We start from the raw sequence: 12,846 nt of genomic DNA, 5'->3' as shown, positions 1-12,846 counted from the left end.
GAAACAAGTACCTAGTCTTCCTAACACAAGAATGCAAGCTAGGGACTCTTGGGAGATAAACTTTGCCTTACAGTAGAGAATGTTGTGGAGAAGGCGATGGCACCCCACTCCAGTCCTCTTGCCTGGAAAATCCCATGGGCAGAGGAGCCTGGTAGGCTGCAGTCCGTGGGGTCTCGAAGAGTTGGACACGACTGAACGACTTCACTTTCACTTTTCACTTTCATACATTGGAGAAGGAAAGGGCAACCCACTCCAGTGTTCTTGCCTGGAGAATCCCAGGGACGGGGGAGCTTGCAGGGCTACCGTCTATGGGGTCACACAGAGTCGGACACAACTGAAGCGACTTAGCAGCAGCAGCAGAGAATGTTGAGAAAGACAGTGGAAGGAATGTGAAAGAGCTTAAGATGTTTGGGGACACTCAGAATGCACATTCTCTGTCTTCTTCACCTCATGGATTCATGGTTACTTTTTGAGCAATTCTGTAAAATTAAAATAGCCTTATTATCTGTTGATGAATAGCTTGACACAATGCACAAAGATCAGACCACCTGGATCCTGGTTATTGTAAAGTCACTTTTTTTCTTGACATTGATCACCTACTGTACTTTCTACATATTTTTGTGTTAAATTAATATCACTGGATATTGGATATGAAATAATAAATAACTTCGGAATTAGATGTTGATTCATCCAGAAATGTTGAGTGTTTCCATGTGTTCCGTGGAATCATTATGGCTTTCAGGATGGATGGTAAAATATTCTAGTTACATGTTACATGTTCATCTAGTTACATGTTCTAGTTACATGTTACATGTTCATCACCAACTTTCTTGAGGAAGACAAATTTAATATATACTTTTAAATTAATCATTATCTTTCCTTGGCTTATTACTTAGCTAAGGAAAGTACTTATTACTTCTTTCCTTAGCTTATTACTGTTGAAATGAGTTACTGCGTTTTATGATAAAGGTCAAAACCACTCTATTAGAGTGTGCAGGGACTTCCCTGGTGATCCAGTGGTTAAGACTTCATCTTCCAGTGCAGGGGTTGTGGGTTCAACACCTGTTCAGGGAGCCGACCTAACCTAGCACATGCCTCACGGCCAAAAGATGAATATAAAACAGAAGCAATATTGTAACAATTTCAATAAAGCCTTAAAAACTGGTCCACATGAAAAAAATCTTTAAAAAATGTGTTCCAGCTACTCTCTATATTAGAGTGTTTAATCTCTATTTCCTATACTTTTTTTATGTCAATCTAATTGTAATTTTCTGCATTTCCTACTGACACTGGCTCATGAACGCTTGATGGTTATGTGCATCTTAGGGACTGCAGCATGGGGCATGGTGCAACTGGCTAGTATACCATGTGACCTGAAAGGCCACTTGTTTATTTCTCCCAACATCAGATTAGATGGTGTTACTTGTCGCAGGATATGTGTGTTTGAGGGCATATCTGACAGCATTTCTTCTTAACAATGATCACCTGTATTGCAGTGAAGTTTACATTAGTTCCATTACCTCTGGAAAGGAAATGACTTACTTTGACTTAACTGTACATACATCCATCTCACCCAGTAGTAGCCAAGAGCATGACAGAGGCTTTAAGTATGAGGGACTTCCTTGGTGGCTCAGCAGTAAACAATCCACCTGCAATGCAGGAAATGCAGGAGACGCTGGTTCCATCCCTGGGTCAGGGAGATACCCCGGAGAAGGGAATGGCAAGCCACTCCAGTATTCTTGCTTGGAGAATTCCATGGGCAGAGGAGCCTGGAGGGCTACAGTCCATGGGTCAGAAAGAGTCAGACACAGCTGAGCAACTAACACTGTGTACAAAGTGGAAGACTGTCAAGCCCACCTGCTGCAGGTTGGGCTCACCGGAAACAGACTCGGAGAAGTAATTTGTGAAGTAAGATGCTTATTAGGGAACAACACCTGTGAAAGGAAGAAGAAGGCAGTGGGATTGGGTGGAGGAAGGAACTGAACCACTACGTAGAATCTACAAACCCTCAGCCAGAGTGGTGGGAAGCTCTGCAGCGAATATTACCCATCAGCGTTGCCTGTGTACAGCTCAGCCACCCCAGCCTTCTTCAGTCCCTGGCTCCGAGCTGTTTTGTAAAAAAGCATTTCCTTTGTACCTGAAGCTGAGGATGTAACTGATAGCTGGAGGCTACCAGCTGACTCTGGTTTTTTCTTTTTCTTTTTTTTTGCAGTGCTAGGGAGAAGACTTTTATTTTTTTTCTCATTCCAGGGATATATTTGCATACTGTTTTGTTGTCATGCAAAATTTTGTCACATTTGTTCCTTTTTGCACGTTGGGGAGGATTGCACATTGCTTATTTTCCACCAAAAGGAAAATGAAGAATTTGAGTCACAGTAAGGCAATGGCAACCCACTCCAGTACTCTTGCCTAGAAAATCCCATGGATGGAGGAGCCTGGTAGGCTGCAGTCCCTGGGGTCACTAAGGGTCGGACACGACTGAGCAACTTCACTTTCACTTTTCACTTTCATACATTGGAGAAGGAAATGGCAACCCACTCCAGTGTTCTTGCCCGGAGAATCCCAGGGACGTCTATGGGGTCACACAGAGTCGAACATGACTGAAGTGACGCAGCAGCAGCAGCAGCAGCAAGTGTACTAAAAAATTGAAATTAGAATTGGAAAGATTATTTTTTCTCATCTTTGTTTACGAGTAAATATGTACATTGTCTCACGATTGGTGGTCCAGGGAACCCAAATTACTGTAGCTGTGTGCAGCATGTCATCCAAGCCTGGTCTCCTCAGAATTCCTCTGTTGATTGAATGAGAGAAAGAAAGAGTGGGTGAAAGGCTACGAAAGCTTGTGTTAATTAAGATATATCCCCTACTGGTAGAAAATCATGGTCGGACATTATCACATCATTAGTCAGCTCATCAAAATATCACTTTGCAGAAAATCCTCTAGTTCTTTTCAGTGTCTTTAATGAAATTGTTCTAAGAAGCCCTGTGAAGGAACTGAGCTCTAGTTTTTGGATAATTACCATTTTCTTAAGAAATAGACTTTGGGCATACTGAGAAAGCAGTTCAATTGGCATGATGTTTTGCTCCAAGGGAAGAAGTACTATTTTAAAATTTTTGCTATTTAAGCAAGGCAACATCAGTTTATTTTTGTTTTTTCCTGAGCATTAGATAAATGATGGACTACTAATAGTTGAAATCTAGGAGACTAAAGAAGCATCAGTGTAAGCATTAGAAACAATTTTTCATATACTTAGATTTTCTGAGGATAACTATCATTTAATTGTATTCTCATAAAGAAAAATTGTCATCATACTTTTATGGGAAAAAGTTAATTATTCACACTTAGAATTTATACATATAGTGATAAAAATAGAAATTTTAAAAAGACAATTTTCAGGTACTCTGTATAGTTTCTATTTGGGTATATGTGAATTTTTTTGACCTAATTACTCAAGGATCTGCATGTTCACTTGGTATCACTTACATTTATGATACTCAGATTAAAGTGAGCTTCAGATATAGGCATATTAATTATAGACTTCATAATGTGGGTAGCTTTATAAATGATCTCATATGCTACTTTTGCTGTGTATCTAGGGTGGTGATTTTTTGTTTTTTTCATTCTATTAATATAATGTCATCTCCAGACATGTTCTTCCAGATTTATAATCAAGTGGGTTTTGTGCTTATATAAACAAGGATAATCTATAGCTGTATTATATTATGCTTATTTTGTATTAATTATTTTTTTCTTTGCATTTAAATCAGCTGGGGAATCACTCAGCAAACTTTAACTTATATTAGTTTTTAGCACCCAAGAATATATCATACTTAATATTGTTTGATTGAACAATTCTTCACTTGATGTGTAAAGTTCATGTCTGCTGTTGGGTTTTGGTTTTATTTTTCAAGACCTATTTTAGGAAAGGCATAATGGAGGGCAAAAAACACTGCAAATCATTCATTAAATGGGATGCTACATAAAATGACTAGTAGACTGAAAAGCAAAGGTCATGTCATCAGAAAAATTTAGTAGTCATTTCATTGAAATAAGCACTGATTTTGTTAATAAAGATGGCAGCATATCAGTTAATGATAGAATTTAATTTGAATAATATAAACTCGAAGAATAAGTGTACCTGAAGGAGAAAAATAAAGTATGCTTTCTTGGATCTGTGGTCTATAGGGTTACAGCCGCCTCTGTTTGAATTTTCTTAGCTCTTCCCCAAGTGTATTATAAGGACTGTCAGAGCAGTAGAAACAAAATGCAAAGTAGAAGTCACATCTGATTCCATATATTTTAATAAATATGAAGATATAATCCACATCCTGCTTCTCAGCCATACTTGGTAACCACTGCTCACAGATGGTTACAAATGTTTATTCATTGCTCACAAATGTTTACCATCTAGTTGTTTAGTAGCCTGGAAACATTAACTGTCATCAGTTGTCAATTTTAAGCACTTTGTTGAAATGGCTCCCCTTCAGTTAGTGATGGATTTACTGCAGTGTGGAGTTTCAGCTTTGTACTCTGTCTCAGCCTGATGATGTAACTCTGTCAAGGCTAGAGGACAGGTCCCCTGGCTTTTTTTTTTTAAGTAATTAATTTATTTTTTATTGGAGGCAAATTATTTTACAATATTATATTGGTTGGTTTTGCCATATATTGACATGAATTCGCCCTGGGTTTACATGGTTGATCGATGATGACCAATGGAGCTCTTCTAAAAAAACATTAACATGAACAAATAATTTCATGTATCCAGTAAAAATGGAAATTGGAAATAGCCTTCCAACTAATATATATCCAGCCGCTTAATATATATCAAGCACTGTTCTGTATCCCGGTGGTATAATATCCATCTACTAGGAGAGGGGTGATCAGTCAGTCACTTCAGTCGCTCACTCGTGTCCGACTCTTTGCGACCCCGTGGACTGCAGCACGCCAGGCCTCCCTCCATCACCAACTCCCATAGCTTGCTCAGACTCATGTCCAATCAGCCGGTGATGCCCATGATGCCATCCAACCATCTCATCCTCTGTCGTCCCCTTCTCCTCCTGCCTTCAACCTTTCCCAGCATCAGGGTCTTTTCAACTGAGTCAGTTCTTCGCATCAAGTGGCCAAAGCATTGGAGTTTCAGTTTCAGCATCAGTCCTTCCAATGAATGTTCAGGACTGATTTCCTTTACGATTGACTGGTTGGATCTCCTTGCAGTCCAAGGGACTCTCAAGAGTCTTCTCCAACACCACAGTTCAAAAGCATCAGTTCTTCAGCACTCAGCTTTCTTTATAGTCCAACTCTCACATCCATACATGACCACTGGAAAAACCATAGTTTTGACTAGACAGACCTTTATTGGCAAAGTAATGTCTCTGCTTTTTAATATGCTGTCTAGGTTGGTCATGGCTTTTCTTCCAGAGCAAGCGTCTTTTAATTTCAAGGGTGAATAGGAAAATAAATATACTAATAAAAATGTAATATGATAGATTCCATGAGCATGTAAGCACAGAGTGCCCTATGAGTACAGGAGGGCCATCTGTTCCAGATTTGGCAGAAAGAGGAGGGATCCTTCCCTATGGATGACTCTAGAGATAATGACCATCCAAAATTCCTGTGGATGCTGATTGCAGCCTTGAAATTGAAAGATGCTTACTCCTTGGAAGGAAAGTTATGACCAACCTATATAGCATATTAAAAAGCAGAGACATTACTTTGCCAACCAAGGTCCATCTAGTCAAGGCTATGGTTTTTCCCGTGGTCATGTATGGATGTGAGAGTTGGACTGTGAAGAAAGCTGATCGCAGAGGAATTGATGCTTTTGAACTGTGGTGTTGGAGAAGACTCTTGAGAGTCCCATGGACTGCAAGGAGATCCAGCCAGTCCATTCTAAGGGAGATCGATCCTGGGTGTTCATTGGAAGGACTGATGCTAAAGCTGAAACTGCAATACTTTGGCCACCTCATGCGAAGAGTTGACTCACTGGAAAAGACTCTGATGCTGGGAGGGATTGGGGGTGGGAGGAGACGTGGACGACACAGGATGAGATGGCTGGATGGCATCACCAACTCGATGGACATGAGTTTGAGTGAACTCCGTGAGTTGGTGATGGACCGGGAGGCCTGGCGTACTATGATTCATGGAGTTGCAAAGAGTCGGATACGACTGAGCGACTGAACTGAACTGAACTGAATCCTAGAAATGTGGGATCAGTATTAGAGTGACAGGTTACTCTATCAATACAGATAGCTTTTTGTTATAACTGTTTCTTAAGATGGAACTGAGGAATGTTCTTTCTGTGCACTCTTTTATTTCCTTCTCTTCTGTTTCCTTTCTCTCTACTTGTCTCTTTTTCCTCTCTCTCTCTTTTCCTCCCTTTCTCCCTCTTTCCTTTATTATGAATTCATGAGCACAAAAATATATTAATCATGTTCTTGGTTCATGACCCCGTGTCGTCACTGGGTAATTCCTGGCTCTCATTCATTCATTCACTGATTTATGATGCTATAACAAATACACACGGCATTATTAACAATTGCATACATTTCTTCCCCTTACTCCTCCTAAACTGTAATCATTATCCCAAATTGGGTATATTATACCTGTTTTCCCAGGTTTGCCAGGTTTGCTTTGTTGGGTCACATATCCAAACAACACAGTGCTTAGTTATTTTTAACTCAGAAAATAATATTTTTCTGTGTGTAATCTGCTGATATTATTTTTCACTCAAGATCCTACTGATATGATTTACTGTGTTTTTATTTGTAACTGAATTCATTGTCTTATTTCAAGGAATATTCCATTGTGTGAATATACTACAGATTATCCTTTCTTCTGTTCATAGACAGTTGAGTTGTTTCCATTTATGGTGTTCTGAACAGGGCTGCCATGAATGGTCTTTTTCTTGCTGTCTTAGACATATTTGAATATTTCTGCATAATATTTACCAGGCTAATAGGTTATGCAAAATTTAAGCTTAGAAGACAATACCAATTTGTTTTCCAAAACTATTGCATCAACTTTCATTTCCACCAGAAACATATAAGAGCTTATGTTGATACAGTCCTAACATTTGGTCCTGTGAGATTAATTTCTATCAATTGAATGTGACACAATGTGAATACTCTCTTATGGTGTGTGGTTTTAATTCTCATTTCCCAGGTTACTAATGAATTTGTACATCTCTTTGTATATTTATTAGTCATATATGTTTCTTCTAACCTTTCAATTGTAAAATTTTAGTATTAATTTATACTAATGAATACTTGCTATATTTATATGCACAGTTGTTATGATATCTTATTCAGAAAAATATGCAGTCATTAAAGTGATGTAAAGACCTATTTTAGTAGCACATAAAATGGTGAGTTAATTTTAATATAAGAAATGAAGTCAGAATAGCTAATTTTAAAAATAGGAAATAATTTTATTTTGAAGCTATTTTATGACTTTTTTTTCATAACTTGATGTTTATTTTTCTTTTGACAGAACGATTTCGAGACTTACTACTTCCACCATCTAGTCAAGACTCCGAGATTCTGCCCTTCATTCAACCTAGAAATTATCCCAAGTAAGCAATAAGAGCCCCCTAGATATTGTGAAGGGAATGGGTATAATGATGGACAAGCTTTGGGAGAGCAAAAACAAAATGTTTCCTTTCTTAGGATTTCTGAAAAAACATGAATAACCTAACCTAACTAACTAGGGCACTTTCCAGCACTGTAATGTCTCAGGTTCTTCACAGGTGGGTCAGAGAAAAAAGTTTGCTGCACATTTATGCCAGCTATGGTCGGGAGCTGTTGCCAAGTGCAAGCCACAAGGTATCTGCATCAGTGTCTGGTTGTGTTTCTTTTGGCTTGATGCTGTACCAACATCGTCAGATAGTTTGTGAATGATCCCTCATCTGGTTTCTGTTTCAACAGAGTCAGATACTTTGTGGATAGTCCCTCACTGGTTTCCTGTTTTCTATTCATTAATGTAACAATTTATTTATTTATTTATTTATTTTTGTTTTTTATCCTATAATTTTTTTTGTTTGTTTGTTTGTTTTTAGGTAATTAATTTATTTTTTATTGGAGGCAAATTATTTTACAATATTATATTGGTTGGTTTTGCCATACATTGATATGAATTTGCCCCGGGTTTACGTAAGTTCCCCCTCCTGAACCGCCCTCCCACCTCCCTCCTCCCTTTATCCTCCCTCTGGGTCATCCCCGCATGCCAGCCCCGAGCATCCTATAACATGCATTGACCCTGAACTAGTGATTCGTTTCACATATGACAACATACGTGTTTCAATGCCATTCTCCCAAATCATCCCACCCTCACCCTCTCCCACAGAGTCCCAAAGACTGTTCTATACATCTGTGTCTCTTTTGCTGTCTCGCATACAGGGTTATCATTTGCATCTTTCTAAATTCCATATATATGTGTTAGTATACTGTATTGGTGTTTTTCTTTCTGGCTTACTTCACTCTGTATAATAGGCTCCAGTTTCATCCACCTCATTAGAACTGATTCAAATGTATTCTTTTTAATGGCTGAATAATACTCCATTGTGTATATGTACCAAAGCTTTCTTATCCATTCATCTGCAGATGGACATCTAGGTTGCTTCCATGTCCTGGCTATTATAAACAGTGCTGCAATGAACATTGGAGTACACGTGTCTCTTTCAATTCTGGTTTCCTTGGTGTGTATGCCCAGAAGTGCGATTGCTGGATCATGTGGCAGTTCTATTTCCAGTTTTTTGAGGAATCTCCACACTGTTCTCCATAGTGGCTGTACTAGTTTGCATTCCCACCAACAGTGTAAGAGGGTTCCTTTCTCTCCACATCCTCTCCAGCATTTATTGCATGTAGACTTTTGGATAGCAGCCATTCTGACTGGTGTGAAATGGTATCTCATTGTGGTTTTGATTTGCATCTCTCTGATTATGAGGGATGTTGAGCATTTTTTCATGTGTTTGTTAGCCATCTTTATGTCTTCTTTGGAGAAATGTCTGTTTAGTTCTTTGGCCCATTTTTTGATTGGGTCATTTATTTCTCTGGAATTGAGCTGCAGGAGCTGCTTGTATAATTTGGAGATTAATCCTTTATCAGTTGTTTCATTTGCTATTATTTTCTCCCATTCTGAAGGCTGTCTTTTCACCTTACTTATTAATAAATGGTTTTTGAAATGAAACATGCTGCTGCTGCTGCTGCTAAGTCACTTCAGTCGTGTCCGACTCTGTGCGACCCCACAGACGGCAGCCCACCTGGCTCCCCCGTCCCTGGGATTCTCCAGGCAAGAACACTGGAGTGGGTTGCCATTTCCTTCTCCAGTGTGTGAAAGTGAAGTCGCTCAGTCATGTCTGACTCGTAGCGAGCCCATGGACTGCAGCCTACCAGGCTCCTCCGTCCATGGGATTTTCTAGGCAAGAGTACTGGAGTGGCTTTCCATTGCCTTCTCCACGATTTTTAAAATTTCTATATATTCTTTGCCATCTTGGTAATTCTTTCTAAAATGGGCCAGTCTTTTTCTTAATGTGCCTCATCTTCCCAGAGAATAAAGTACCAGGTTTTTATTTTGTTTCCACCCTAAAAGCTGATGTGTGCTGGCATCTTGATCCTTCCTGCGGAAGCTTGAAATACCCTCTACTTTTTTAATAATCTGACTCTCTTTACTAGCTATTATCCAACAGGCTAAGTATCAATAAACTATTATCTGAACTAAAAAAAAAAAGGTCACCAAGTTAAAGAATTAGAGCTTGGTTTGCACATATTTAATCAAACCTCATGGTGATGCTAAGTGATTCATGCTTTGATCAGCTTGGCAGTTTATTCAAGAATTTACTGAACTTCACTTTTAGGATAATTTTTCCCCATTTACTTAGATATGATAATATTTACTTAATTCTTATCACAAAATAAATGTGGAGTCTGAATTATTGTTTCATTGTTTCTGATGTTAATTCAGGTTTAATCTCTAGCAATAATCTTCCAATCGCCTTCCAGTATGCGCTGGGACATACATGTGCCTGCACAAGCCTTGCACGAGCACATTGCTCTTCATGTGAATGTTGGCAGGGAGCATGGAGGTACTCGAAGAGGTCCATGCATGTCCATCCGGATTTTGGCCCACAGCTACTGTTTGCGAAGACCAATGATGCTTGTTTTGCTGCCTCTTAGGCTTACTGTCCGCCTGACACCATTGTTTAAGAGGGGGCTCACAGCAATTTCTCAGCTGTTAATCTGTCTGTAGCTGTTTCCCTAGGTGTCCTCACCTATTATCATTTTACATGTATCCTGCTTGTTCTTAGATTACTTTTCTGACAGTGATGTGATCCAGTCTGCTGTTTAACAGACATCATGAGACAGTCCTTTATCAGTGTCTAACCCTTCAAGTAGACATTCTTTTTGAAATCTGTAGATTAAAATAATAAAAATCATCCATTGATGCCACACACACCATATTACGGCAATTAAGCATGCAGACTCAAACATATTGCTTTACCTGCTGACTTGGTGGCCTGGGTGACGTGACCCTCTGTGCCTCAGTTCCACCTGTGGCAAAGGAGTAAGATAAGCACACTTACCATTCAAGTGTGCTGCAAAGATCAAAAGATGTGATGAAAAAATATTTTAAACTGAGCTTGACACATAGTAATTACTGCATTTTAGCTGCCATGTTTAAAATTGCATATAAAATTACCTAGATTTACATGTTTTCAAATACAGTAGGAAATAGATTGTTCATTTGTCTTTCAGGATAGCATTGATGTCAAGTTGCTTTCATCAACCCAACCTTGTTAATATTTAGAGAAGTACAATTTGTTCAGGATTTCTAAATTACTGCTAGATGCTGATGTGAGGTACTGCTTCAGTTCAGTTCAGTAGTTCAGTCATGTCCAACTCTTTGTGACCCCATGGACTGTAGCATGCCAGGCTTCCTACCCATCACCAACTCTCAGGTCCTACTCAAACTCATGTCCATCAAGTCGGTGATGCCATCCAACCATCTCATCCTCTGTCATCCCCTTCTCCTCCCACCTTCAATCTTTCCCAACGTCAGGGTCTTTTCCAGTGAGTCACTTCTTTGCATCAGGTGGCTAAATTATTGGAGTTTCAGCTTCAACATCGTCCTTCCAATGAATGTTCAGGTCTGATTTCCTTTAGGATGGACTGATTGGATCTCTTTGCAGTCCAAGGGACTCTCAAGTGTCTTCTCCAACACCACAGTTCAACAGCATCAGTTCTTCAACGCTCAGCTTTTCTTATAGTCCAACTCTCACATCCATACATGACTACTGGAAAAATCATAGCTTCGACTAAACTACCTTTGTCAGCAAAGTAATGTCTCTGCTTTTTAATATGCTGTCTAGTTTGGTCATAGCTTTTCTTCCAAGGAGCAAGTATCTTTTAGTTTCATGGCTGCAGTCACCATCTGCAGTGATTTTGGAACCAAAAAAATAAAGTCTGTCACTGTTTCCATTGTTTCCCCATCTATTTGCCATGAAGCAATCAGACCGGATGCCATGATATTAGTTTTCTGAAAGTTGAGTTTTAAGCCAACTTTTTCACTCTCCTCTTTCACTTTCATCAAGAGTCTGTTTAGTTCTTCCTCGCTTTCTGCCATCGGATGGTGTCATCTGCATATCTGAGGTTATTGATATTTCTCCTGGCAATCTTGATTCCAGCTTGTGATTCATCCAGCCCAACGCTTCTCATGATGTACTCTACATGTAGGTTAAATAAGCAGGGTAACAATATACAGCCCTGACATATTCTTTTCCAGATTTGGAACCAGTCTGTTGTTCCATGTCCATTTCTAACGGTTGCTTCTTGACCTGCCTACAGATTTCTCAAGAGCAGATCAGGTGGTCTAGTATTCCCATCTCTTTCAGAATTTTCCACAGTTTATTGTGATCCACACAGTCAAAGGCTTTGGATTAGTTAACACAGCAGAAGTAGATGCTTTTCTGGAACTCTGTTGCTTTTTCTTTGATCCAACGGATGTTGGCAATTTGATCTCCAGTTCTTCTGCCTTTCCTAAATCATCTGGAAGTTCACGGTTCATTTACTGTTGAAACCTGTCTTGGAGAATTTTGATCATTACTTTACTAGCATGTGAGATGAGTGTAATTGTGCGGTAGTTTGAGCATTCTTTGGCATTGCCTTTCTTTGGGATTGGAATGAAAATTGACCTTTTCCAGTCCTGTGGCCACTGCTGATTCTTCCAGATTTGCTGGCATATTGAGTGCAGCACTTCCACAACATCATCTTTTAGGATTTGAAATAGCTCCACTGGAATTCCATCACCTCCACTAGCTTTGTGAAGTAGCCATCATAGTCAACAAAAGAGTCCAAAATGCAGTACTTGGATGCAATCTCAAAAACAACAGAATGATCTCTGTTCATTTCCAAGGCAAACCATTCAATATCACAGTGAAAGTGGAATTCGCTCACCTGTGTCTATCTCTTTGCGACCCCATGGACTATACAACCCATGGAATTCTCTAGGCCACGATACTGGAGTGGTAGCCTTTCCCTTCTCCAAGGGATCTTCCCAACAATATCACAGTAATCTAAATCTATGCCCTGACAGTAATGCTGAGGAAGCTGAAGTTGAATGGTTCTATGAAGACCTACAAGACCTTCTAGAATTAACACCCAAAAAAGATGTCTTTTTCATTATAGGGGACTGGAATGCAAAAGTAGGAAGTCAAGGAATACCTGCAGTAACAGACAAATTTGTCCTTGGAATACAAAACAAAGCAGGTCAAAGACTAACAGAGTTTTGCCAAGAGAACACGCTGGTCATAGCAAACACTCTCTTCCGACAACACAAGAAAAGACTCTTCATGTGGA

General features: G+C 39.4%; 1 protein-coding gene across 3 annotated transcripts in view; it reads left to right on the top strand.

Moving 5' to 3' along the window:
• NOX4 (NADPH oxidase 4) overlaps positions 1-12,846 on the top strand; it is a 198,727-nt gene that overhangs the window by 128,609 nt on the left and 57,272 nt on the right. For all 3 annotated transcript variants that reach the window (XM_055416177.2, XM_055416176.2, XM_055416179.2), the window contains one exon: positions 7,487-7,568. In XM_055416177.2, the coding sequence (XP_055272152.2) occupies positions 7,487-7,568 (82 nt within the window). The remainder of the gene's footprint in view (positions 1-7,486; positions 7,569-12,846) is intronic.

This window comes from Moschus berezovskii, chromosome 25 (assembly GCF_049115385.1).
Source record: "Moschus berezovskii isolate FMDL1 chromosome 25, NW_MosBer_1.0, whole genome shotgun sequence".
Lineage (NCBI taxonomy): Eukaryota > Metazoa > Chordata > Mammalia > Artiodactyla > Moschidae > Moschus > Moschus berezovskii.
Note: the sequence above shows the minus strand (reverse complement) of the source record. Positions and strands in the feature narration are given on the sequence as shown.